The 27,101-nt window shown below is 38.1% G+C and overlaps 1 protein-coding gene across 12 annotated transcripts in view; it reads left to right on the forward strand.

Moving 5' to 3' along the window:
• The window catches only part of DLGAP2 (DLG associated protein 2), a 455,914-nt gene that overhangs the window by 99,794 nt on the left and 329,019 nt on the right, over positions 1 to 27,101 (forward strand). For 2 of the 12 annotated variants that reach the window (XM_054514365.1, XM_054514368.1), the window contains exon 1: positions 21,749 to 22,026. The exons of 6 other annotated variants lie outside the window; for them this stretch is intronic. Coding sequence is in view for 1 of the 6 variants with exons in the window: in XM_036380769.2 (XP_036236662.1) it covers positions 22,024 to 22,026 (3 nt within the window). In the remaining 5 variants the exon portion in view is untranslated. Of the gene's footprint in view, positions 1 to 21,747; positions 22,027 to 27,101 lie in introns of those variants that run through there. 4 more of the 12 variants (XM_036380780.2, XM_054514370.1, XM_036380769.2 and 1 more) reach the window with 3 other exon arrangements.

A 27,101-nucleotide genomic window follows, 5' to 3' on the forward strand; every position in this document is an offset into this window, starting at 1 on the left:
ATCTTTTTCCTAGGATATTCACTAAGGGTTTTGGGGAATCTATTAATGTAATATTTTAGAGTTCATTGAGTTTGTCTTTCCTCCAGATCACCTAAGTTGGCTAAAAAATTAGATTATTTACAAATATGGCTGTGTACATTAAAATGATACGGAACTGGCACCTGGGCTTTCTGTCAAGAGGGAAGAAAGCTTCTGTAGGTCTGACTCCTTTCTTTATGAGGACTTGATACAGCAAAGCACTTCAAAGTATCTTTCCTCAAAGACATTAGTGAAAAATGTAGTGAAAATTGGCAGAAAGTTTAATGGAGGATTTTAGACAACTTAGAAACAGCAACAAAAAATTATAGCAGAGGACTAAGCCCATTGTAGTTGAGGAAAATCACACTACTGATTATAAAAGAAATTAGGGGGTTTCAATAAATATTTCTATTCTGTATTCTGCTTTTCAGGTGTAAGGCCTTGTGTTATGCAAGTCAGTAGTTTTTCCGTAACAGCGGTATCTACAAATAACATTAGAAGTATCTGTAGAGTCAGGTCATTTATATCCCAGTGTGTAAAAAGCTGGTTTGAAAGTTTTCTGGCTCATTGTTTATGCCACAACAATTCAAGGACAGCTGAGGAAACTTCCCTACACATGGCAGGGGGGATGGAACTAGGTGATCTTTAAGGTTCCTTCCAAGCCAAACCATTCTATGAAAATTCTCTCTGTGTGCCAGCATTATACCAGTATTCAAAATAACAATCAGGATTGTTCCAGTAGCAAATTAGATTCATTTTATATAAAACATGAATTTTGTCTAATCTTTTTGGTTAGTAAATAGTCTCAGGTTTAGACTTTGTAATGGCTTTTCACATTTTTCAATGACAGTAGGTCTTGTCATAGAATCACAAGATGGCTTGGGTTGGAGGTGACCTTAAAGGTCCTGCAGTTCCAAACCCCCTGCCATAGGGAGGGACACCTTCCACTACACCAGGTTGTTCCAAGATCCATCCAACCTGGCCTTGAACATTTCCAGGGATGCAGAAGTTTTCTTCAAGGTTTCAGTTAATGTCAGCCAAATGTACATAGAGTGCTGCAAGCTTTCTGACTTGATGCAGATGATTTTAAAAACATCACTTCATTATAGCAGAGCTATGGGCTAGATACTGGTTGAAAGACAGATCTCAAAATGTTGCTGTGATGGCAGTGAAAAGAGATTGTTTTTAGAATGGCTGTGAAACAAGTAGAACCAGGCTCAGCCCAATTCAGCACTCAACTGAAAGTAAAAATAAAAAAAAATCTTTTAAAAATTGTATCTGAAACAAACAATTAGAACACCATGACTAGAATATGTGTATGAATTAATGTCATTCATGTCCACAAAGATGGACACTTTGTTCAGGTAAAAATTAAATGGCCAATTAGGGCCAAGAAAAGGAGGTCATAAAACTAAAATAGCAAAGAATATCTTCTTGGAAATTTCAACTCTTTCTATTCTCTGGTGCTGGACATGGGATGCAGCACTGTTTTAGGGTCATGCTGGGAGCTGAAGGGCTCAGTTACTTATTCACTATTTAAACAGAGGGCTAGGGAACAGGAAGGGGGCTTCAGCATTACAGTGGAGTTCTTGATATTAGTACGTGACAGTTTTCTTGCTTGTCTATTTTAAGTGACCTTGGAAGAACACATAGGCATGTAAAAAAAGGAAAAAAACCCCTTAAAATCTGGGTAAAATGCATGACATCAGACTCAGTTTTGATCTTTGGCTTTTCAGAAACAAAGGTGTCTTTCAGTTGAACCAGATCACTCCAGAGTGACTGCATCATCAAATACAAATACAAATACATCAAATACATTTTCAAATTGTCAGAGAAAAGTAGAACAAGACAACTACAAATAAGGCAATTTTTTTTTGTATGGTGAAAATGGAGATAGAAATGGTTGGTGAAACTTATTTCCCATGGCAGATTTTTCATCTCTGGCCAGCTCCACTCGTATCTGTTTTGTGTCATTCCTGAAGAGTTTTGGGTTGACCCTTCCAGCTCAAGAGGCCAGTCCTGCAGAGTCAGAGGTGTATTTCTAGAATATGCATGAGACATGCACTACAATACCTAGCCAAATGATAACCCTTTAGAACACCAGGCTTCTGACTTCTGTTTATGGGAATTTGCAGGGCACTTGTCATTGGAATACCTTACTAATGCACTTCAGGTAGGTGTAAAGGTCTTTATCTGGTCCACTTTGCTTATTTACTTGTGTAGCAGGGGGCATGTACTGATGACCTTTAAGACTAATTGCTGCATGCCAATTTTGCTAAATATAAGGCTAGATATTAGCTGTAAAACTAAATTAAAAAAAAAATCAAAATTCCCTTTTCCCTCTCTTGATTTTGTCTATAGATTTTTTTTTAATTCTTATTGTTTAAATTTTTTTCTGGGCATTGGTGTTTCAGTGGCCAAGGTGCAGAGGCTGCTGTCAGTACAACCACAACATACACCCAATGTGTGCCTCTTTAAAAGGTCATGATTTAGGCAACCAAGTTGACTGGAGTTTTTGTGTAAAATGTAGATATCTGTGGAAAAATGGTGACCAAACTAGAAGATTTCATTATCTTTTTTAGGTCTTTGTTTCTTTGGGAAACAATGAACTGTATGTAAGTTGTTTTTCTGGTAATTAAGGGCTTCAGGAGCAGGCTGAAATGGTTTCTTTATCACATACTGTTACCTGTACAATTTAGCTTGCATATTCTCCTGAAGTTTACACTTAAATTACTCTCTTATTCCCAGCTGTCTGTAGCATCAGAGCTTTTAACTTTTATCTTGATCTTATCATGGATGGAGCTTTCTGGCTCTGAAGTGATCAGAGATCACTTGTTATGCAGATGAACAAGCTGAAGAGCAATTTCATAGCAGCAATTCTGAATGAATCAGAAGTGCAGTGAGGATTAACAGGATTGTCAAGCTGTGCCTTGTTGAGAAGTACACCCATCCACTAGATACATCTTTGCCTACTTCCAGTGATCCTGCATCACAAAATATTCAAAACATTTCCTAATCTAGTTCTGCACACAAGTAAATGCATGTACTGTGTTCTAACTGCTGAATTCAGTCAAATTTTAAAAGTATGCAAGTATTACATGCTTATGATGTATGTACAATGAATGTGATTGGCATGGAACTAAATGCTGAGACATGTTTCTCAAAAGCATTGAAAAGTGTTTCCTGAGCAGAGTGCAGTATTTTTAGTGTTGCAGATGAAAGTTCTGTCATTGTTACAGTGGGTCTAATATTTGTAGATAAAGGGCTCAGGTGGTTGACAAGTTGTTGATAAATTTAGGTCCAAAGCTATTTGAAAAAAGAAAGTGCTCATTTCTTAAAAGTATTACAATATCATTGCATTTAGTTCTATTTCTATGAAAACATCCTTCCTGGTAAATCAGTAATGTCTAAATTAGTTTGATGTGATGTGATGTGATGTGATAGAAAGATATCTCTGGTAACTTAAAAACTGCATCATTAGAATTTGAATCAATACTTTTGCAAACAGGCCTCATGGACAAGTCATGCAACCAAGTAAAGCTGTGCTGGTTTTAAGTGGGTTCCTGAGAGATTGCAGGATTTCTGTGCAGGAAGATATAGCAGGACTGATTTTCAGATCTTACTTACCTAATTTCTTTGGACATGTGTGCCTGATTGGTGGGCATACACTTAATCTCACATTTGAGAGAAATAACCAGGAAATTAGGAGAATGTCTGCTAATTTTCTGTCAGAGGTGGGTTACTTTATTACACTTAATTGAAATGATTATGTTTTGTAAGCTTAATAGCTTAATTCTGTCACAGAAGTTCAGAGTCCTGTCAAAAAATTTTTGTTTTATAAATCACACCCGGAGTAGAAAACTGGTAATTCCCACATTTGGATGGACTGGAGAATAACTTTGTAATGTTCCTAGGCTTTAAGGAGTCTGTAAAATATTTCTCTTCCACACAAATATGAATACCAATTTTCCAATGAGTTCTAATATTCTGATTAGCCTGTTGTTTAAAAGTGAATCTACCTTTGTTGGCTGGAGGCATTGGCAAGGCAGGATTTTTGTATCATGCATGGCAAAAAGATTGATCCAAGATTAGTGCAAACCAAGACTATTGACAATCTTTTAACTTAATTTTATAATGGGAATAATAACGTGTGCTTTGGAGAGTGAAAATTTTAAACATTATTAAAAACTAAAAGCAAATACATTGACTCAGAAAAAAATAAATACAATAATTGAAACTGGAAAAGGCTATAATGAGATTATAATGGTACGATAATAATAAAAACAAACAGTAAGCAAAGGCAGATTATGCTCTCAAATATGTAAAGCTCCTGACAATAGCTGTTGAAAAGAAAGGGTAAAATGGATGGGGAACATTTTGGAAACTGATGGTGCAGTAATTGGCTGTGAGCAGTGCTGCAGAAACACTACAAACAGTAAGAAACTGCCCTTTTGGAAAAGAGGGCCAAAAGGGTTTGAGCTATCTCTATATGTAGGCTGAGTGGGGCAAGAGGAAGGCAATTTGGGGCTGCAATCCCCTTTTTGGGGGTAATCTGAAAGCAGGATGTGTTTTGAATTACTTGTGTTCAGTCATAACCTAATCTCCCATAGTACTAATTCTGGCCTGTGATAATATCTTATTTCAGCAGTGAAATTAGGATCCAAAAGTGAGCAATTAATCAAGAGAGAGATTGAAGTATTGTTCTTCTTTGTACTGTGGTATCTCCCAAAGGTTTTCTGGAACTTCTGGTTACTCTTATTAACGTTTTTACAAATGTACTATCACAAATGTGGGCTGACACTGCCAGAGCTGCCTCCACAAGGGCACTGTTGAGAGGGGATTGGCTGCCTGGCCACGTGCTCCCAAAGTGATTTATGGCAATGCCAACATGGGAAGAGAGTCCTGAGCTGGGCTGATGATCCTATGTTCCTACCCCACTGTTAAGGTCATGGAAACATCTGTGTGAGCACACAAAAGATGGCAGCAAAGAACCAATCCAGAATAAAACTCACTTTGAATGTGTATTAATTCCCAGTTGTGCAGCTACAAGTCCCACTGTAAAGCCACAAGAACCAAGTGATCAAATGTTGGGGTGCAGAGCTGCCTCTCAGCATTACTGCGTGGGGTTCCAGCTTCCAGCACTCAGAGGTCTGCAGTGTTAGGTATTAACAGGGATCTGTTCAAAGTAAAGAAATAACTTTTGTTTTCAGACATTACTCACTAGATCCAATTTATGATTTATCTCTTCATGTCATGTCTCTCAGATTTAAGTCCAACCATATGGTTTATACTGAAAGGAGTATTTTGTTTGACCAAGAATTGCAAAACTTCAGGATTTTTTTTTTTACTGGGCCAGTAGCCAGATATTTATGTCCCTTACAGCAGTTTGAGAGGAGCTCTTCTTCATCTTAGAGAATGCACAGGTTCCACTGCCTAGTGCATTTTTTACACAGATTTTGTGTTGATTTGTTTTTCAGGTTGCTTCTCTAAGTTCTTCTTTTTTCCTTCCTTTTTATTACTCTCACATTTCCTTTTCCATTCTCTTTTCCTTTTTTCCCCTTTTAAATTAGAAATTCGAGGTAGGTTTTCAACCAGGCTATAGGACCTAGGCTACTTCTGTACTAGCAAACAAAACATGCAGTGCAACATCCAAATATCACCTACAGATCCAGAGATATTGTTATTTTCCAATCCACAGATTTTAATATTTTCTGTGTTGAATCATTAACATTGAGGGTTTTTTCCACTGCAGTTTTTACTTGGGGCCAAAACTATCTGTGTCTTAGGCAATTCCTAGACAAGGACAAGTGGTAGCTGAGGATAAGGACAGAACCTAACAAGAGCTTCTTGGATGCAGCCACTCTTGTTTTAGAGGAAATGTCCAGAAAATTGCCCAGGCAGGTTATGCATGTTACCCTCACAGGAAGCAGATGCTCCTTGGTGAATTTTGCTTGCTGGTGTTGATGTGGCACAGGCCTTTGTGTACAGAAAAGGGATACTGGGGAAGGTTGTGAATGACCTTGGGCCTGGGCTGAATAACAGCAGGTCTGTCTGTGAGCTGGATTCAGAGGTTCTTGCTGTGAAAGAATAATAATGCTGAGTATCCTAAATTCCTGATGATGATCAGGTTCATCCTTTCTGTTTCATTTCCAACCTGTCACAGCACTGGTTCTCCATTTTGGTGCTATTTACTTCCCCCTCTGCCCCTCTTCCTCAGGCTCCTCACTCCTGGTTCACTCCTTGCTGAGGAAGTTTTGAGTCTCTACCTCTGAACTTCCCATTGCACTCAATACTGGTGTTCCCTGGAAACAAGACGTACTTTGGACCCAGTTTTTTAACTTGAATGTTATTACTGAGAGGACACTTTTTTGTTAGAAACATCTCTGAGTGGCAATCTGAGCCAACCAAAACAAAGCTTAGCTTCAAATGTTTGGGTCAAGGCAGTAAATTATATATATTGTTGCCTTCATGCTCACTTTGCACCAGAAAGGCTGTTTGAAAAGTTGTGTATCTGTGTAGAAAACTTAGTGCCTGGAAAACCAGGTCACAACCTCTTTGTAATCTTATACACACCTCATAATAATGATAATAATAATAGACATTGCTCATATATGGGCATTTGAGCCTCTCAAGAAAATTCTTAATATATGACCTAGAAGCTCATATGCCCTGAATTCTTTTTTCTTCTCAGTGGTCTCACAGACATCTGATGTCTTCGTGTTTACAAAGCAGTCTTTGTACCTCATGTTTAAAAAGACAAACGAAGCTGACAGTGACTTACTTTATATAGAGTAGAGGCTCTAAAGGTCTTTTTCAAATGATAACTTTATTCAAGCCATATTTTCTGTACTGATCTTTGGCCATTTTTTCATCAACCACTTTTTGTGTTCTTTACATCTTGGCACAGTGGTAGTGCCTCTGCTGGTGGGAACGCGGGATTTGAAAAGGGCACAGATACTGAATCATGCACATCTTGTAGTCTGATGAAGAACATGTACAGTGTCTTACAAGTTGCTCCCAGGAGAATTTTACTTAAATGTTAATAAGGCACAGTAGTAATGCATTAGCAGCATCCATGAGAATAGCTGAGGATGAACTAGCAGTGCTGGGAATGGGCCAGGTTAGGTCCTGCCACTGTCCTGCCAAGGCAGAGGTGTCCCATGCCTGAGTGGTTGCTGCTGTGTGTCCTCCAGAGAGGCCACGTTCTGCCAGCTTGTTCTCAGCTTCTGCCAAATGAACCTAATTAAAACAGGAATACACATTTTATACTGGGGCTACGCATAGCTACCTCTGTGCTTTAAGGAAAATGACAAAATTGCATAAAAACAGAAAATCTGGAGGGACTGAGAAGGAAGTAATTTTTCCATTCATAGATTTATTGCTGTAGTAGGGAAGATTATAACCATGTCACCTAGACTAGTGACATCTGAGTTAGTTGAACTGGTTTTGTGTGCTCACTAAGCAGCTCTGTGGCTTTCTGATCTTGTTGACATGGAGGACAGTGTGGAATTCCTCCAAGATCACCTATGACCAGTATTTTTGACCTCAAATATAGAGTTACAGTAAGATACTTTTGTGTGGAGAAAGAACTTGCATACAGCATTTTAGCTTTTTAGTGTATGAACTGTTTCCTCTTGTTTCTAGTTTATGTAAATGTAGATTGCAATTCACAGATATTAAGTTAATTTTTAAAATTAGGATACAACCATAATTTTTCCCTAATTTCTGTCAAATGTAAAAATCCTCCAATTAAATGTTAGTAAGAAACTTTTTCTTGCTTTCTTGTCTCTATAGTATTAATTTTCTGCTATGTGGGAATAGAAGAAAAAGACCTTATTATTGTTATTTCTGTTAAGATTCCATACACATTCTTCATGACAGCACCTTAATTTTGAATATTGCAAGGTGAAGGGAAATAATTAAACTTTAATCTGTTCTGTTGGATATGTGACTAAAAGCCATGTTAGGAAAATAGCAAATGCAAATTTCTTTCAGAAAACTTGAAAACTGAAGAAAAAGGCATTTTAATATTCTTACTTTAATATTTTCAACTAATGTAAGTATCTCTTATAATTTGATTTTTGTGGAGACTTCTGGAGAAGTCTCAATTTTATTACAGCATGGTTTTATAGAAAAGAAAAAAAACAGAGGCAGCAAACATTATTTACTCCAGTGTTCACAATACTCTGAAAGTAGAAGTAAAAAAAAAGGAGACAGCCTCTGAGCAAGAGAGGCTGCAGTTTACTTTCAGTCATATTAGATCTGTAGCTACTTTTCCCCTTTCCACTCATTTGTATGCAGCTGGACTGGAGGAAACCTCTGCAAGGAGGTCTGTATGGGCATCAGTGGTGCAGAAGAAAACATTCTCCTTTATTAAAATGTGGTCCATTGCAAAGTAGGAACCCCATGGAGAGCAAAGGTACAGTGATGTTATAATTAGCATAGCTATACTCAGGTAAAGTGAACATCCAGCATCAGAAAATTATATATAACTGATTGAACTCAGCATCTTGAAAATCAGGTTGTTTAATGAACTTTAGTGACTGGGAATTTGATGTTTAGCTGTAGTTCAGTTTCTTCCACCACTCCCACCAGTAATGTAGATATTTTGCCTAAAAACATCTGTTCTGTTGCTTGTTCCTGAAAGAAAAAAAGATGTCCTTCAGTGATATTTGATGAGCATGTTTGGAACCCTTAGTTCTAAAATAAGGAGAAATTATTTTTCATGCCTACTGGTTCAAGCAATGCATCCCTTATAAATAAACAAACAAAGAATAATTTCATTTGGGAAAGACCTCTAAGTTCTGATCAAGACCCATCATTAACTCAGTGCTGCCAAGTCCACTATTAACCACGACCCTCTGCACCATATCCACACATCTTTTAAATATCTTCAGGGACAGTGATTCCACCACTACTCTGAGAAGCCTGTTTCAATGTTTGACAACCCTTTTGGTGAAGAAATTTTTCCTAATATCCAAAATAAACCTTCCCTCTTGCAACTTGAGGCCATCTCCTCTCATCCTACTGCTTGTTAGTCAGAAAAGAGACTGACCCCCACCTCTCTACACCCTCCTGTCAGGCAGCTGTAGAGAGCAATGAGGTCTCCTTTGAACCTTCTGTTCTCCAGACTGAATGATCACAGCTCCTTCAGCTGCTGCCCACCAGACTTGTGCTCCTGACCCTTCACCAGCTCCACTGCCCTTCTCTGGACTCACTCCAGTCCCTCAATGTCTTTCTTCTAGTGAGGGACCCAAAACTAAACACAGTTTAGTTTTAGGATTCGAGGTACAGCCTCACCAGTTCTGAGTACAGGGGGATGATCCCTGCCCTGCTCCTGCTGGCCACACTATTGCTCATACAGGCCAGGATGCCATTGGCCTTCTTGGCCACCTGGGCACACTCTGGCCCATGTTCAGTAGATGTTGACCAGCACCCCCAGCTCCTTTTCCACAGGGCAGCTTTCCAGAAACTCTGCCCCCAGCCTGCAGCACTGCAGGGGTTCACTCTGATCCAAGGGCAGGACCTGGCACTTGTTCAGGTTGAACCTCATAAAAGTGGCCTCAGGCCATCAATCCAGCCTGTCCAGGTCCCTCTACAGAGCTTTTTTACTCTTCAGCAGATCAACATTCCCACCCAGAGTGCTTGCCAGGAGAGCTTGGCTGCTGTCTGCATTGAATGAAGAAGTCTGGGTCATTTTAAGCCCCTTGCTGAAGCCCAATGAGTTCACTGCAGTGGTCCAAGGGGAAGTTATTCAGTTCTGCCACTTCTCAATGATGCAAGGGCTTTAGCAATCGCTGTAGAGCTTTCAGCCACCTTTTCTTTGAGCTTTGGAACTAAATATTTTTAAAATAAGAAATTGAAGAATACTATTTATTTTCTTTAGTTCTATACAGACAAATGATGATTATCTTGTGTCTAAAGCTCCAGTGCAATGCCATTTCCTTCAGGGGTGCTAGCCACAGCTCCACTGTCTTTCAGTAAGGAAATGACTTCTGCAGCTTCCTGAGGAAGCTGATTTAACTCTTAAAGTTAGTGCCAGATGGGTAAAGCAGTGTGTACACACTCAGGACACTGCACAACAAACAGGAAAATAAACCAAGAGAAGTCACAGTGAACAATCTAAAGGAAGCTGTTGATCACAAAGAATACTTATTAGTAAAAATTGATTAAACTTCTGAGAATACCACTTGATCATCATGCATTAACTTCCTGCAGTATGAAAGAAAATTGTTGCTGGTTCTGCATGCCTGGTCATTGTAGGTCCTCCCAGGCAGGAGGCTCTTCAGAACACCACTAAGCAGTTGCAATTTGTGCTTTATGAAAAAGCTGTTCTGAAATTAATCATCCCAGAATCACCCATTGTAGCACTGAAATTACTCTGGTTTGGTGAATGCCATCTTTCACAAATTCCCTATAGGCTGAAATGGATCAAGACATTAACGTGAGCTTGTGGCTTAAACTTAGGACATTGAGACAAGAGATATATCACCATCAGGTAAGTTTTCTCCATAACAGAATTATAGAAGCCTTGCATTTCAGACATGTCTTTGCACATAGCAAGATACTACATACTTTATTTGGAGCACCAACTACCAACCAGACAGATACTTTTAGATATTGTTCCTAGCTTATATATAAATTTGGAAATTTACTATTCCTATTTTGGACTGAAAGTGCACTTCTCAATGTGTCTCTGCTCCGGCTGTACTCATGAATAGTTGATTAATAACAGGTTTGTATGTCTATCCATAATGCATACTTGCCTAGGCAGACCTTTTCTCTTGCTTCTATATATTTCACCAATAGATGGAGTAGAAAGAGCCATAAATTCTTTAAAGATTCATTCAGATGATAGCCTAATTTTAAAGTAATTCTGGCCTGCAAGAAGTTATGTAATATAATACCAGCTTTTACATTTGTAAATTAAATAAAAATACATGCAAGTGTCTTTACTAAACAAGGTATTTGAAAAAAAGACTTCCTTTTACCTCAGCTATTCTTTGGTGTCCTAGCATTAAAGAAATGTTTTGGAATATACTATTGTACACAGCTGTTTGGTAGGAGGAAGTGGGGGTGTCTTCAGTGAAACACATAAGTTTTGCAAGCAAAAAGTACTATTTTTGTTGTGCATTAATATTCAGTTTTGTTAAGGTAGATCAAGAAGAAACAAGTTCTGTGATCAGCAGATTCTTGACAGTAATCAATTAACTGACATTGATTTCCATGATTCATGTTTGGTATAAAGCCTGCACAATTAAGTGCAATGTTTACTTCTCAGAGAATAAAATGAAACCAAACATGATGCAGGGATTTCTTTTTTTCTTTTCCTTTTCACTATTATATTGTCATGCTTTGTTATTCCTGAGTCTCCCTATCATGAAATGTGAAATTAGGTTTGTTCGGATTTATCTACTTGGCATTCTTGAGCTTTGTGACATAGGAACTATGAGTTTTATGAAAATGTTTAATTATTTTTATTCATTTCGTACTTCAGTAATGCAGTCTTCAATGGATAAAAGAACCAGGCTTACTGAACAGAGTTTAGACAGAGTGAATAATAGAATATGCTTTCTCTTTAGAGATTAAATGAATAACCACTGTCTAGTTTAGTAATTGTAAGTGTCTTGCTCTTGCCTGCTTCTCTCTCTATTCTGTTCATGAGTGTCTTTCTCCAAGACAGTGATTTGCAGACTTGATTCCTAAATGGTGATCCTATAATGCCACTGTAATCTGGGCAATGAAAACAGTCCTAGAAATATTATGACTCAAGCATTTAAGCTAGCTTTTGCAATCTCTCTTCTTCCTCTCTTTTTTATTATCCTTTCATTTTTTCCTTCCCTTTATCTCCCAGAATTGAAAACCATCTGATAAATATAGGCTTGAATATTCAATTACAGCAGAAACATTGGTAGATTCTTATTTTTCCTCAAAGTCTGAAAATGAGGAGAGACTTAAAAGGAAAAAGCTGCCTCTGCCATGGGTGTTCTTCACTATCCCATGCTTAAGGGAGAGGGAGGAGGCAGCTCTCCAAACTTCCTCTACCTCAGAATCAGTTCAGTCATTATTACATAACCACATTCAAGCAGGTTCAGACCCCCCCCTTGGCAAGAGCATATGGTGATGTAAGGGGATATTTAATCTGGTGTGCTTCCTTTTCGTTGGAGTGAGGCAATGGCATGTTCCAGGCATTAGAAGCTCCCAGCTGGTGCCATCTCACTACCTTACCTCATGTACATGGGCACCCAGGGCTGACCAGGGAGCAAGTGCTACGTGACCCTTCCTGAAATTAGAAGAGCTGAAGGGTTGACTTGAATTATTGATGGATGCAGTTCCCATGCAGGTTATGCCAACTCTGTGACCCTCTCACCTGCCCAGATCTTGTTCTGCTGTGCCTCTTGTACCTATCACAGGACATGATGGGACAGCTGGTGCCAGGGTAGCCTCTCTGTGTGAAATTTCTCAGTCTGAGGGTAGAGCAGACCTCTTATCAGGAACTGGGGTGTCTTCTCTAAGCCTGTGGAGGTAGGCTAGCACCATTGGGCTAGAGAAAGGTAATTTTGATTCGTGATTTAGGCAAAAGAACTTCAGTCTCTTCAGGGAAAGGTAAGTCAGAAGATTTTCAAAATGATAATGTACTTTTAACCTGAATCCCTTCTGTGATAACTTAAAATGCAATAGCACTAATAAGCCATCATTAGCAATGAAGTCCCTTCCCATTGCACCCAAGAATGTGCTGTAAGGAGTTACGCCTCTTCTCTTCTGAAAGTTGTTGGAGCTCTCCCCCTCTCCCTGTTCTCCTTGAGCAAGAGCCAAGAGTGATGTCTGCCTCCATTGTAAATAATAATAGACCTAGTGGGAATTGCCTGAACCAACAGTTGCCTTCTCTTAAAAAGAGAAATAAGTTTTTACTGAAGTTCATTTCGCCTGGCAGCTTGGGAAGAGGCCAGGTTGCTCATGCTGGTGGTTGCTCATGCTTCAATATCTTTTGCTGCTTATAGCTTGAGTTTGCTGTTGTTTTGTACATTTTGCCACTCTCCCAAGTATCTTGTCAGAGATTTTATACCAAGTAGTTTATGTTTGTCCTTTTTACCCAGCAAGATATGGCTCTAAATAAAATAACTGCTCTGAAAGAAAAGAAAATTGGGAACTAGAAAACAAGTCAACCTTTCAACTGAGCAACAAACTGCAGTCATATGTTTGAGGACAGATTTTAGCCCCAGTCTTGAACCACAATTCATCTGTATTTTGACATGCTCCTGGCACAGAACAGACAAGGAACATCAAATATGGCTTCTGAAAGAGCTTTTATGCTGGAGGACTTGTGCAATCCTCCTGTCTGAGACCTGAGAATACAGACTTGCCATAGCTCCTGAGAGCTGGACTAATCATTTCACAGAACTAAAACAGAGTTACAAGATTTTTCTTATGTTATTTTTTCCCTTTAATTCAGAGCCATTGAATTGCCAGTTTTCAATGATATTTTTAAAGCAGGGTCTTGTCTCCTTTTTTTTTTTTTTTAATATAAACTTAAATATTGCTTTCATGGCACATTTTAACTTCCAAAAAAAGTCTGGAATTTTAATATGCATTTTGCAGTCAGAGTAAAATATGAATAGAAGACTTAAAGATATAAAATATTGTAATTCTGTTGATTATGGACCCAGAATATCTGTTGCAATTGCCTTGCTTGATCTTTTATATAATGTAGTTAATGTGATTTCCTTTAAATAATACTTGTTTGAAATTGACCCAATCTTTTAGGTAGAAAAAAAAATCTAATTATTATTTTAAAAATAGAGCCATTTTTATAAAACTTCCCCTTCTCACAGTGTTCCTGATGAACATCTGAGTGGCGTATTTAACAGCAGTTTACTTTAGTGCCATTTCAAACCCCCAGTAAAACATTTTAGTAATCTTACTATAAGAGCATAAAGAATACTTAGTGTCTTTAAGGGACATTATATTAGTTAAGATTAAATTGTTCTTTTTTCTTAATGTAGTAGTTCTATAATTTTCAGTCAGATAGTTGTTTTTTGTCTTTATATCTTTTTGTGTACTTGGATTTCCTGTCTATGGCTTTGTTTGGAGTAAAAATCTTCTAAGAAAAACAGAGCAAGACACAAATCACTTAGAGAGTTCCTGAAAATAATGACAAATTTTATACTAAAAATTTTGAAATAATTAAATTTACCATATATTATGCAATTGTAGACAGAAGACAGACTGCTGGATTATTGGTTGTTGGAATTCTTTGTTCATTTTTATTTTCTCCATATGTTAGAGAATTGATACTCTGTCCAGGATTTCAGTGAAGCAACACAATTAAAAGTTCAATGTTTTCCAAATAAAATAGTTTTTAATTGTTTTTTCTCAGGAATTGTTTTTTCTCTTTTCTTCTTACAGCTCCACAATAATAAGCATTCTTATGTGCTTCAACTAACCACCCACTCACTTTCTCTCTTTAAAGGATCATCTATCCCAATTACCATTGAGACTTTTCAGTCTCTCATTAAATTTGGAGCAGTAGGCAATTTAATCAGGTGGTGATCAGTGTGATATTACAGAACATGACCTTTATAAAGTGTATCTAACAAATTTGGATATTCTGTGTTACCAAACATACTTAGTGTTTAGTTAGTTTACAGTTCTCTTTGGGAGAAAAAAAAGTGACTCATAGACAGCACTGGTAAGCAAAAAAAAAAAGGTTTTATGTATGTTATTCGTCTTTAATTTGGAGTGTTTTCTCTTGCATGTCAAGCAAATACGAATTTCCACCCCCCATTTGGACAAGTTTGAATCAACCCTGGAGCTGACTGAGGATGTGGGACATTGGTACAGCATCATTCTTCAGATGAATGCCACATTCTGCCTTTTTTTCCCCTAGTCAGAGTGTCACCTCCCATTGCTTGCAGAGAAGGAACCCTCTGCAGATGGAGCTTTACGTGGTGAGCTGTGACTCAGAGCCGCCGTGGGCTGCGAGCGGAGCCGGGGCGGTGGAGCTGCGGAAGCGGAGGGGGTGCTGCAGCCTCTCCCGCCCTTCTGGGGGCTCCAGGGGCTCTGTGCACTGCCAGGGATGCAGCAGCTCCAGCAGCTTCCAGAGGGGCCTTTTCTGGAAATCCCTGGAGACTTAGGGGACTGCTCTGCCAAAAAGTGGGCTTCAGCTAGGGCCAATATGTAGAGTAGGAAATCTGTCAGGCCAAAAGAAGTTTCATGCTGGTGTAGAAGGGTTTGGCATGGCAGTATTGAAGCACACTAAGCCATTCAGTTTGATTGCTGCCTGTGCTCACCAGGAGTTAGGAAATCAGAGCTACCCCAATACCAATGAGACACTGAAAATTTTGTTTGAGTTTATTAAATTTACTTGTGCAGCACAACACAAGCTCTAAAGCAACTATCTTTCCCTAATATTCAGATCACAGATCTGGTTGATTTTTTTCCCTGCTCGTATGACTGCAAACACCAATAGTCCTTAAAATTTCTGTAATTTCAAGCCTTAGATTCAAAACCCCAGATCAGGAGCTCAGCCATGGGTCTTTTTATGGGTAATCCCAAGTAGCTAAAACTGTCCACCCATGTGCCATTTGGAAGCTCTAAATCTAGATTTTTCATCACACAGGGTGAATTGCAAGTTAGATAGGTAGGATTTGACTTCTGAGAGGGTGAATATTTTGTTTCTTCTCCTCTAGTACTAAAATAATCAAATGGATGCCCTGCGATATAACATCCAGTGTATTTTTGCATCTCTGCTTTAGATATTAACACGCTCTGAGTATCCAAGTATCTTTTTCATACTATCTTACATTATGTAGTGCAACATTATTTAGTGCTGCCAGCCAGAGAGGAAGAGATGACATCCTCTTCTCTGCATGCAGATCTCTGAATTCCTCTAACATAATCCTCATATGTTTCTTCAGCTAGGCCCATCTCATATATCCATATCCGAAGTACAAAAGTATTTTTGTCAAGGGGTCAGGACTACAAGTACATTTGTGAGGGGTAATTTAAAGGTGGTATTACTATTGCAGTTGAGTCCTGAATCAATTCCTTCTAGGAAAAGAAGGCCAGTTTAAAGAGATCAGAATTAACAAAGGTTCACCAGTTTCTTCCCTCTATGGAGTAAAGGAATTAACAAAAAAACACTATGCCAAAATTTAGCATCCTGATTCTACCTTTCATATTTCCCAAGTATACATCCAGGAAGAAAATTCATCAGTTGTCTCTAAGCAACGTGTTAGGCAGCATTGCAATTTTTCATGTGACTCAAAAATAAATAATTTATCTCACGTAAAAAGTGAGGGCACCTATGTTGAATGGTGGATTAGTTTGTAAAAGGCAGAAAATTTATATCTGATTATTTTGACTCCTTACTATGAGTCTTGTCTGGGAATGCTGCTCATCAAAAACTCACATTGAAATGGGAAGAGAAAGGTAAGATTAAGAAACAGAATGCTTTTAATATCTTACAGCACATAAAGTTACCTATAAGTCTTTTAAAAAGATATTGCATTCAGTAGAGCAATGTTTTAAGGGATGTACCTTTATCCTTATTCAGATATGTGAATTACTGACTGATTAACACAAGATGAATTGAAGAAAGGTCTGGAGGGGATTTTACAGATGTCCTAGTCATGAGAAACTTTACAAAAAGCTTGTGAAGCTGCCCACAGATTTGAAACTGTGAGAAATCTGAAATGCCATGGATGACTACGAAGCTACTTAAAATTTCTGAGGTTAATGGGCTGCATGGTAGGGATTATGAGCATCACTTAACTGCTCTGCTTTTACAGAACAGACTTTTCCGCTTCTAATAACATTAATTATGAAGCATATGTATTCTGAGATGACATAATGGATGCCATTGTTCCATTTATGAAAACATTTGATGTTTACTAGTGTTGGTGAAGGGCAGCATATTGCATAGTCCTGCTATACCTAATTTTCTGTTGTACATAATACAACACTATTTCAGATACACTTTATTTGAATGGCAATAGAACACCACTGTTTTCTTCTTCACATTACATACAGTAAAAAGCTATTCCCACTTTTTTATAATCAGGAAATCAAAGTACACCTCATCTCATGCCTTCATTATTATAGAAAATGAGTGACGGCCTTCTTCAGCCTAGTGAGTATTCTTTCCAAAGAAAATCAGTCTGATTTTCAACATCTTAAAGTTCCACATTATTACTTTTTCTCCAACAGGTCTCCTGGCTTTTATCCCCTGCAGAACTAATTTGGACTAAACAAAGACATAAGCAAACTTACCAAGTGTCTGAGATGAACATAAGAGCTGGTAGATGGCAACAGCTACAGAGAATAGAGCTCCATTTTCAAAACAGTCATAAACACTTAGATCTTCCCATCCTTTTTCCTCTGAGAAATGTAGATGGGAGCCTTTCAGTTTGGTCCTGGATGTGCAAATACAGCTATATTATTAAAGACCACTGAAAATTAGTATTTTTCAGTTTTGGTATTTTGTTCTTGTTACCATAAGCAAATGAAACCAGCAGACAAAGGCCTCTTTCACTGACAAAAAGCTCTCACATATCAAAAAGCTCTCTCTACAGAATGATAAAATTACATCAAATATTTGTTGCCTCCATTCAGAGGGTTATTAGTCTAAGATTTGAATAATTCCTAGAATTTTACTGGTGTCCCCTCACCCCTGTATTATTGATGCAGATTTTCTGGGATGTTCCCAACTTCCACCCCATTCTGAATTACTGGAAATGTTTGGAATTGAGAAGGTTTTTTCAGTTACTATAAGGAGAGCAAAATTTAGAATACAGTAGAGACTGAATACACCTCACTACTTTAGGAACTGAAAATCCCTTTTTCTCAGATGTGTAAATCTTAACAGATCCTATCAGGTTCAAAGCTTAAGTAAAGTACATATTCTAGAAGTTTTGTCATTTGAGCTGCATTTAGCCATTTCTGAAATCTTGTGAATAAAACATTCCCTGCCTCTGCCTCACAAGCAAGGAAGCATTGATTTGGAGACAAGTGCTTCGAGATGTGCTCTACTGTTCATCACTCTGAGGTACTAAATTGCAGGAAGCCCTATAATGTTTTGCTCCCTCATGCCCATCCCTAACAAACTGTTTTATAGAAGGTTTAAATTATTAATATTGCAACAATAAAGCTCACAGCTACTACTCAGCTCCTTAGTTGGCTGCTGGATAAAATTCTCTTCCCGCAGTGGTGGGCACACTAGTAATACATTAGCAGATTGGGTTAAAGACAAACCTCCCAAAAATGGTGGATATGGAAGAAGTGAAAATAAAAGCTCAGAAAAAAAACTTGGAAATTGTTGGTATTAAGTGTGTCTAAAGCACTACAATTGAGGAAGGACCTTAAGGATGCTCCTTGTGGTGTCAGTGAATGTTTAGTTTTGGTTTCCTTTGAATGATCTCTCTGCAAATTAAAAAAACAACCAAAATGCAATCTTTGTTCCCTGAACTGAGAAGTATCTTTGAGCCTTTTACACACACACCTTTTGAAAATGTCTTTTCAATCCACAGTTCTATTTTGGCATGGACTCAGTCTTCTGTGACACATCTTTAAAGTTGTTTTGAGTTAGGGATACATATATATTTAGCTTAGTACTGGCTGAAGATTATCCTGTTTCTGGTGGTCTATGCAAGATGGATCCAGTCCATGAAAAATACTTTTCTATTAGAGAGAAATCTATCCAGTTTTATTATTTTGAGGAAGAGATTGTTTTCTGAATCCAGTAGGGCTTTTCTTGCCACCTCATTGAAGGGTGACCCCATTAACCTTCATGATTTGGGAAGCAGGAACAAAGGCTGCTGCTGCAGTGAGTGCTCTTTCGATAAAAGAATGCTAAGAGTCTGCAAAGTGCAGGGTTACTATCCTTTCCATTTTTATTGTAAGTAGATGTGCTCTTTAATGGGGCTCTGTAGGAAAAAAACATCCCTTTTCAAATGCCATTAGTCCAAAGCAGCTGTGATGTCCAGCCCCCAGCTAGACTGGGCACCACCCTGCCTGCCCTGGGGTCTGTGGCTGGTGTGCCCAGCTCTGTGGAATGGAATGGAAAGGAATGGAACAGAAGAATAAATTATTTTAATTGGAAGGGACCTCCAATGATCACCTAGTCCAACTGTGTGACTAGCTCAGGGTTGACCAAAAATTAAAGAAGTTATTAAGTGTAGTCTTGTTACTAAGGACCTGTGTACATACATGCCCATAAGCTGTATATTTTCCTTCTTGAAGCCAAACAGATTGTGACTGCAATTCTTCGTTGGAGGCATTCAAGAGAAATTACAGATATGGAGGAATAGCAAAGCATTTATTTTAACCCTGTGCTGTAAAGTGTGTAGCCATTAGGATGGTCATATATAGCCTTCCTCTTCCCTCCCTGTTGGCTGTATTGCACATGTTGTCACTGCAGCTCATGTTCAGAGACTGTGTTGTGTAGCTAATACTTCACAGTCACTCTGAAGTCATCACTAAGGGTTGAACCCAGAACACTTTTGTGAGTTTGTGTCAATGAATTCAAAAAGGTTATGCTAGGCCCAGGTGTTTTTGGCATTCAGATTGATGTTTAGGGAAAATCCCATCAAACAAGGTCATTCTGGTGTCCTGAGCTAAGCAGAAGAAACTAGTAATGTTCCATGTGAGGACCCAGAAATGAGCTCTGTGTTAAGAAATGTAGAAGCACACCTATTCATGTAGTAGTTTTTGAATGCTAGGAAGTTATATGGTAGGAAATAGATTAAATTCTTACTATTATCAACACACTAGTATAATGCAATATGACAATAATTTACCTCATTTTATGGGTTTTTAAAATTTCTATCTTAGAAGCCAAGTGATGTGAGACTTCTTTTCTGTGCTACCTTCTGTTGCATCCTTAGTCTGAGAAATTGTAGGACTCTGGGTCAGAAGACAATCACTGAGATCTTTCTAGTAACTAGAAAGTCTGTAATTTTGTTCTGGTTTTATCTCCCAAAGTGGTCCAGGAGGCAAGAACAGGGTCTCCCAGTTGCCAGCATGTTCCCTGGCATCTCTTCTCGTTCAAGGTGCTCTGGGATTTGAACTGGTATTAGCTCAGTTGGTCAGACCCAGGTGCCAATAACACCAAGGCTGTGGGTTCAATCCCTGTGTGGGCCATTCACTTAAGAGCTGCACTTGATGATCCTTGTGGGTCCCTTCTGAATCAGAATATTCCATGATTCTGAACTAATAATGCTCTTCTGGAGCAGGAGCTGTCAGAGCTGTCCTTACCCAGGCTTTCCAGCAAGGTCTGTATGTGAAAGGATTTGACTCTGTAGCTCTTGGAAATATATAGCCTCTCCAAGCATCTATCTGCCCTCCTATGAAATAGCAACAAAAAAGCATATGTTCACAATGATATTTCAGGGGTTAAGTAATTAATGTGTTGAGTAGCTTAATGCAGAAGCACTTTGTATGATGAAGTACTTACATACTTAATTAGTTTCAGAATTTGATAATGTTCTTTGTGGCCTCCTGCTGTGGTTCATTTAGAACTTCAGCTTGGTCTTCCCATGGGACTATAAAGGATGTTGTGCCCAGAACACAACTACAGCCCTGGTTTCAGTCCCACCAAAAGCAACAGGACACATTAGCTATTGGGGATTTTCAGTTTCTTTGCAAAAATCTTGGAACCCAGAGGAAATACTAATGCTATTGGGCAGGACTGTGCTCATGACTGTTCATAATTCAAAAGCAGCTACTTGTTTTCCTAGCACTCCTCTTGATCCTTGGGGCTAAAAGCCTATGCCAAAGAGACACAGGCAGACTCAGGCCCAATTCCTGAATCTAACTGCAGAAATAAAAGTGGTTGTATGTGGTTGTGCAAGTTTGTACACCTGCACAGTCATGGCTTAGTTTTCCAAGCAGCTCTTCTTGCTGAAGATATTGCAGATATGGCACTAAAAAATGCAGTGCTGACTGCAAAATAGCTGGTAATCACAAGAGAAAAAGGGACCACTGTCCTTATATATGTCGGGCATAAAGAGAACTCTTTGATGAACATTGCTGCACTTCAGCAAAGGAAAGATGGAGTTGTAGTCCCTTGTGTGATAGGCTCAAATAAAGCTTGTTAATGCCAAACTCAGATTTTGGACACAGCGCCTTCAATGAGAGGGGCAAATATACATTTTGATGTGAAGAGCAGACAGTGATGAGTAACATTTGGTGACAAAATACTGCCTGCCCTGTTTTTTTTTCTACAACTTAAAAGAGAAGAAGGAAGAGAGAGTATTTCTGGATACAATGCAGATATATCTCTTCCAAACTGAAAAACTTGTGAAAACTGGTAATGCTTCCCACCTTGAGGCCACCACACTTGCAAAAGCTTCAAGTATTTTAGCCACAGCAATTGTTCTTTAATGTCTGAGAATCCTGACTGTAGGTGGGCAGTCACCTCTGAGCTTCAGACTTAGCCTATTCATCTATGGAAACACTGAAACTCACCTCTGCTTTTAACTGTTGTGCACTTTCTGTCAGTCCACTTGCCCTCATCTTCCTTCAGCTGTTAGCTCTCTTCCTCGTGGCTAGCATAATGGAGCCTGATTTCAGATTGTGGCTTCTAGATGCTATGGAAACAGAAATAAATATTTTTACTTTTGGGTTTTTTTTTGTTTTTTTTTTTTTTGTCTTTCTTATTATATAAGTGCATTAGTAACAATGCATGGCACAGGGAATGCAGTAATCGAATGTGCTGTGCAGAGCTTACTCTTTGTTGCTTAGCAATTAAATGTATGCACGTAGCAGCAGCACTGACAAAGATGCTAATAAAAAGTGACAAGTTATATCTCCAGAAAAAAATTACATGATTAAGAAAAAAATATCTGTCAAGATACTGGAGCAACAGCGAATGGTACATATGGATAGATCGTGTCCCTCCTGAAGGCAAGATCTTCAGGTACTGACCACTAGAGGGGCTGAGATGATGGAAATAGAAGGTATCCACATTTATAGCATGGGCTACAGACACACAGTTGTGCAAACATCATGGTAAGGCTTTCTGTTGTTGTTGTTGTTGTTCCTCTATAATTTGTATTTATTTATATCCATAAAGTGTCTAGAAACATGTCCTGTTTCCTTTGTTTCATTTTTCTCCTCGTTATTCAGGTTTGCAGATTTTTCACAGCCTTTCTGTCTATTGAATTTCTGACTTTGCTAGCAGATCCTTGTGTCACAGTATATGGTTTTATTTATATAACATGATGCAATCTTTTGTGTTAATGTGAATAGAATTCTCTAAGACTGGTTCTTTAAGAATACTAAACTGCTTCTCTTTATTTATTTACTTATTTATTTTTTATTTGGAGCAAACATGAAACAGAGGAACTGCACTGTAGGCTGCAATTCTCAAAAAAGCCCAGCATTTAAAGACTTCTTTCTATGTGGGATTTGTATGTTTAACCTTTCGCTCCTTCTCTCTCATTTTTAACCTTCCAAAATCTGTGTCACTTGTGTTGTGCTCAGGTAGTGCATTGCTTCTTGAGCTGGTTAATACTGATTATACACTTGCTCTGCTGTGGATAAACACAGTCATCAAGGATTTTTTAGCGCTTTTTCCAAACTGGCTTGACATGTTGTTGCATGAAATTATTTTTACTACATTTAAAGAATCATTTACAGGTTCAAAGTAAGTACTCTTAACACATTTATTAGTATCTGTGGTATTTAGTAAATATTTCTAGTTATGTGGAGGATTTAAATAGTTTTTCTTCTATAATTCTTTCTGCATTTTAGAGCTTTTCCTCATTAGATTTCTGCTCACCAAAGTGCTGATTCTGCACTTGACAGTCTGCCTGCATAGTGAATTGCAGGATCTGGGCCCAATTTTGATCTATTTATATTATAGTCCATTTCATTTTAGCTGAATGAAAGTACTAATTTGGCTGTACTTGCTTTCAGCATTATCTCAAGTTGTGCCAAATCATCAGACAGTCCATTTGGAGTTTGGCGGGCTTTGCTGAAGCTCCTGAATTTTTGGTCAAGTGCTATTGAAAAAATGTGATTTATAAAAAAAGTAGCCTAACTCTTGGCTTGGTTCAGCAATTCTGGTTCTGTATCTCCAGCTTTAGCAAATAAGATGGACCCTGAATCAGTGCAGATCATGCTGTATTGTGTTAACAAAATGAATCGGGCTTCTTTTAATTAATGTATTATACCCACTAAGAAATAAAAATGAAAACATGCAGTAAAAATAATAGTTAAAAATTGGAACATTCCTTGACTTTTCCCCCCCACCTTCATTATGACTGTATTCATAGAACAGTTATTGAGATAACACTCTACACAGAGCAATCCTGTTATATGATGCAAACAGCAGAAGGCTATTCAATGAGGTTTTTTTTTGAGCTAGTCCACCTTATGATCACTTCACTTGTTCTGTATTTTTCCAAAAAGGAGTCTTTTAGCATTAGTTAAGCAGGCAGAAATTACCTTGTACAGATGCAATTATATTGCATCCCCAATCAGTGAAGGTAAGGAAATAAGCATGTAAGATAGAAAAAAACCAAGAAGAGCAGCAGATCATTGTGGTGAAATATTTTATGTGCATTTGGTTGTGATCTTTTTAACAAGATGTTTTATATCTAGTTCAGGACACTGAATCAAACATACAGAAAAGAGAAGATTTGAATCCACTGGGGTATTATAAACCAAAATTTTCCTCTTCCTCCTACTCTAGTAAATGCTATCATGGCAAAATAAGCTTTGAGAGAATACTTTGATTTGTGAAATACTTTTCTCCAAAGGCTGCATTTTGAAAGCTATTTCCAAATAAGCCTGTGCTACCCAGAAGTAGCAGAAGTATTGCATGTTCCAAAAGGATTTTTAAAACATATTAATGTATTCCTTCCTTCCCACCTTACCTGCAATGACATGAAAACACAGTGTGTGTGTGTGTATACATGTATGTATGTGTGTATACATGTATGCATGTGTGCATATATAATGCAAAAGGGAAAAGCAAATGCTTTACAGAAATGTCTACTTAAATGTCTGCCTGAAAATGTATGCAGTACATTCTTTTTTTAAATAGCCTCCTCCTGGTAATACCTTCACTCAGATTCTCACCATTCCCATACAGTGTTCTGTAAATACCCTGTGAGAATGACTAGCGGGGAGGATGATCTTGCATAACAGGCAGCTGACTAATTTAGACCAGGAACATTGATCCACAATGACTGAAATAGTCTCAATCTTGTTCCGATTTCGACATTTGAAGTTTTGGCATCACACCCATGGATACTTGTGTAGCTGTCACCGGAAGTCACTGCTCATATATTTTACCATTTTCAGGTAGAGCAAGAGAAGGCTAAGCCATTCCAAATATAAAAAAAAAAGTTGGAATTTTTGTGTCATATGTGTTCCTGACACAGAGAGGGTTATGTTAAATTTTTGTGAACTATCCCTGCCCTATCCACAGCTTTAACACATACCATAACGGGCCCTCTTCTCCATCTTTCTAAGCATGCTACTCTTCCCTCCATATTTTATTCACCTTTCTAAGCACTGTATGTTGACCTAAGCTGTTCTTCTCTTTTATCCATTTAGATTAATTAATGTTTTCATAGAATGACTGCCTCCAAAAACGTATTGCAATAATGAAAGTCTGAGGTCCATCTCTCACCTGTATTTTCTTCAGTTTTGGACCACCCTGGTAAAGCCGGGGACGGTGACTTATGTTTCACAGGCACACAAATTGAGTAGTTTGTTTGGCCACCAATGTCTTTGAGACATTGATTTAAATCAGTGCTGGACACTGCAAAGCCAAGCACTGCAAAGAGGCAGGACTTGATTGAGGACTGGTCTGTTCTGGGTCTGAGGCCAAGGGATGAAGCTGAGCTTGCAAGGTGGGAATGTCTTTGAGCATAAGTGATTGCCAATCACAAGAGCCTCTTGGAGGTTAGCTCTGATGTTTTCATTTGACTGATATTCAACTCTTCCCATAGGTGTTGGTACATATTCACTGCCATTGTATGTGTATGTATTTGCAAACACATATGAGAGTCTACTGGGGTCCTCCTTTGACTCCAATGGGCTTTTTCTCCATCCATGCTCTTGCACTTCTCTTAGAAGAGACCTTAAAAAACTTCCAATGTGCTCTTCTGCATGTGCTACATAAATAGGCATACATCTTATATTCTTTGCTACCACAAAGATATGAGTCATACCTGCCAGCAATTTTGTTTTGAGTAACAGCAAACTGGATCTGAATTCCTAAAGTAGGAATAAGTCAGGGAAGAAATGACTGTGTAGTTTGCTAGTTTTGTTTTCAGCAATGAATCCTGTAAAATAAACAATTCTTTATTAAATATATGCCCTTAAAGGAAACCCAAAACCTAACCTAGAACTGTAAAATATATTGCCTTTGCATTTGTTCATTTAGATTTGTATTCGAATTGCAAAAATACATCTAAAATGAGTAAAACACAGAAAACAAATAGGTTAAGAAATGAGCACATACTTCTGCAAGTCATTTCTATAAGAAAAGGAGTATTATTTTTTTCTCTCCCTCAGTCCCCAATGTATCTTGCTTACAATAATCAACTTAACAGTTTTAATCGTAACTACTTATACCTAACTTGCAGAATACATCATCATGGCAAAAGTAAACTAGTTTGAGTCCAAATTTTTTTCCTCACTAACAAACACCAGAAGAAAGTGATGGGTAAAATTTAGGACACTATTGTATAATAAATGAGTAATCTGAGAAAATGTAATGCACAGACAACAGTCGCTCCTTGCTGTGCTGTTGCTCAGATACACAGCTTGTCTGAATCTAAACATACTGATTTATAAAAAGTGCAGGTTTGGAGATACATACCCCACAAGCCTGAAAACAGTGAACAGGAAGAATTATATTCATATAACTGCTTGCTGCCTATTTGAAAAGGCCCTTTTAGGCACACAGTAAGCTACAGTGGAGTTAAGCTTGTAAAATTACATTGCAATATGTGCTATAGCCTGTGACTGGGAGAAAAGGGCTTTTAGAGACATCCACTCAAAGGCTTTTTTTCTTTTTATTTTTTGATCAGTGCAGAAGAAACTCATGGAAACTCTTCCATAAGAATAACTTGACACAGTCTAGACCCCAGCAATAGAGAGGATGAAGTTAGACTTGCTTATAATTTTAAAAGTGTGTTATTTGATATTCCTAGGTTATCAGTATTAATTTGTGATTGGAGATATTTATTGATGGACAGAAAAGAATAGCTTCATCTTTGTTCAACAGAGAAGGCCTTTGCATCATAAAGGATTATAAACATTTGTAGCGCCACATTTCTCTTCACAGAGAAAAGCAAGGCACAATTCTTCCCAAGAATATTTCTGGGTTTCACATTCTCTGAACCTCACAGAAAGAAAACACAATTCTTATCTTATTTGCTGTGATTGTGCAAAAGTAGAATGCAATATGGAGATTGTTTACCCAAAGTGATGGTGTTTTGTTTCCTTGGCCTATCAGGACCAAGTGTGTGTGTGTGTGGAGACTGTTGGCTAACAGTCATGAAATTCAGTACAGTGGAGTGCAGTTTTGTGCAGGTTTGAGTGCTTAGCAGATTCAGTTTAAATGTGATGTAACATAGTGCAATATAATATAAAATAATGTTGTATAATAAACTCATTAGCCTTCTAATAAGATAGAGTCAGATGCATCATTCTCTCTCCTCTTCTTGTGGATCCCTGTGAATACAATAAACGTTCTTTTTAATAATCTCTTTTTAATAATTATTTTTTAAATGTTTCTTTAACTTCATGTTAACTACTGGTGCTCTGTTTGATACTGAATATAGATTATCAAGATATTCATGGGAAAGACTCTGTATTTCTTATGAGACACAAGTAGTAAAGGAGCGCAGGAAGCCTTTGCCTGTGGGACCCATCAGAATTCTTGCCATCAGAATGAGAGTAAGCCTTCAATCTGTGTCATTTTATGGATGCTGCAGAGTCAATCTGGCAAGACTTGGTGTGGGAGACCATTCAAGCTGAGAGGTGGATTTCAGGGAAAGCTTGGCTTCATTTTCATCTGCTCAGCCTTCGCAGATGGTGAGGTGGATGGAGGTTGCTCCCTC

This window comes from Molothrus ater, chromosome 3 (genome assembly GCF_012460135.2).
Source record: "Molothrus ater isolate BHLD 08-10-18 breed brown headed cowbird chromosome 3, BPBGC_Mater_1.1, whole genome shotgun sequence".
In the NCBI taxonomy this organism is placed as follows: domain Eukaryota; kingdom Metazoa; phylum Chordata; class Aves; order Passeriformes; family Icteridae; genus Molothrus; species Molothrus ater.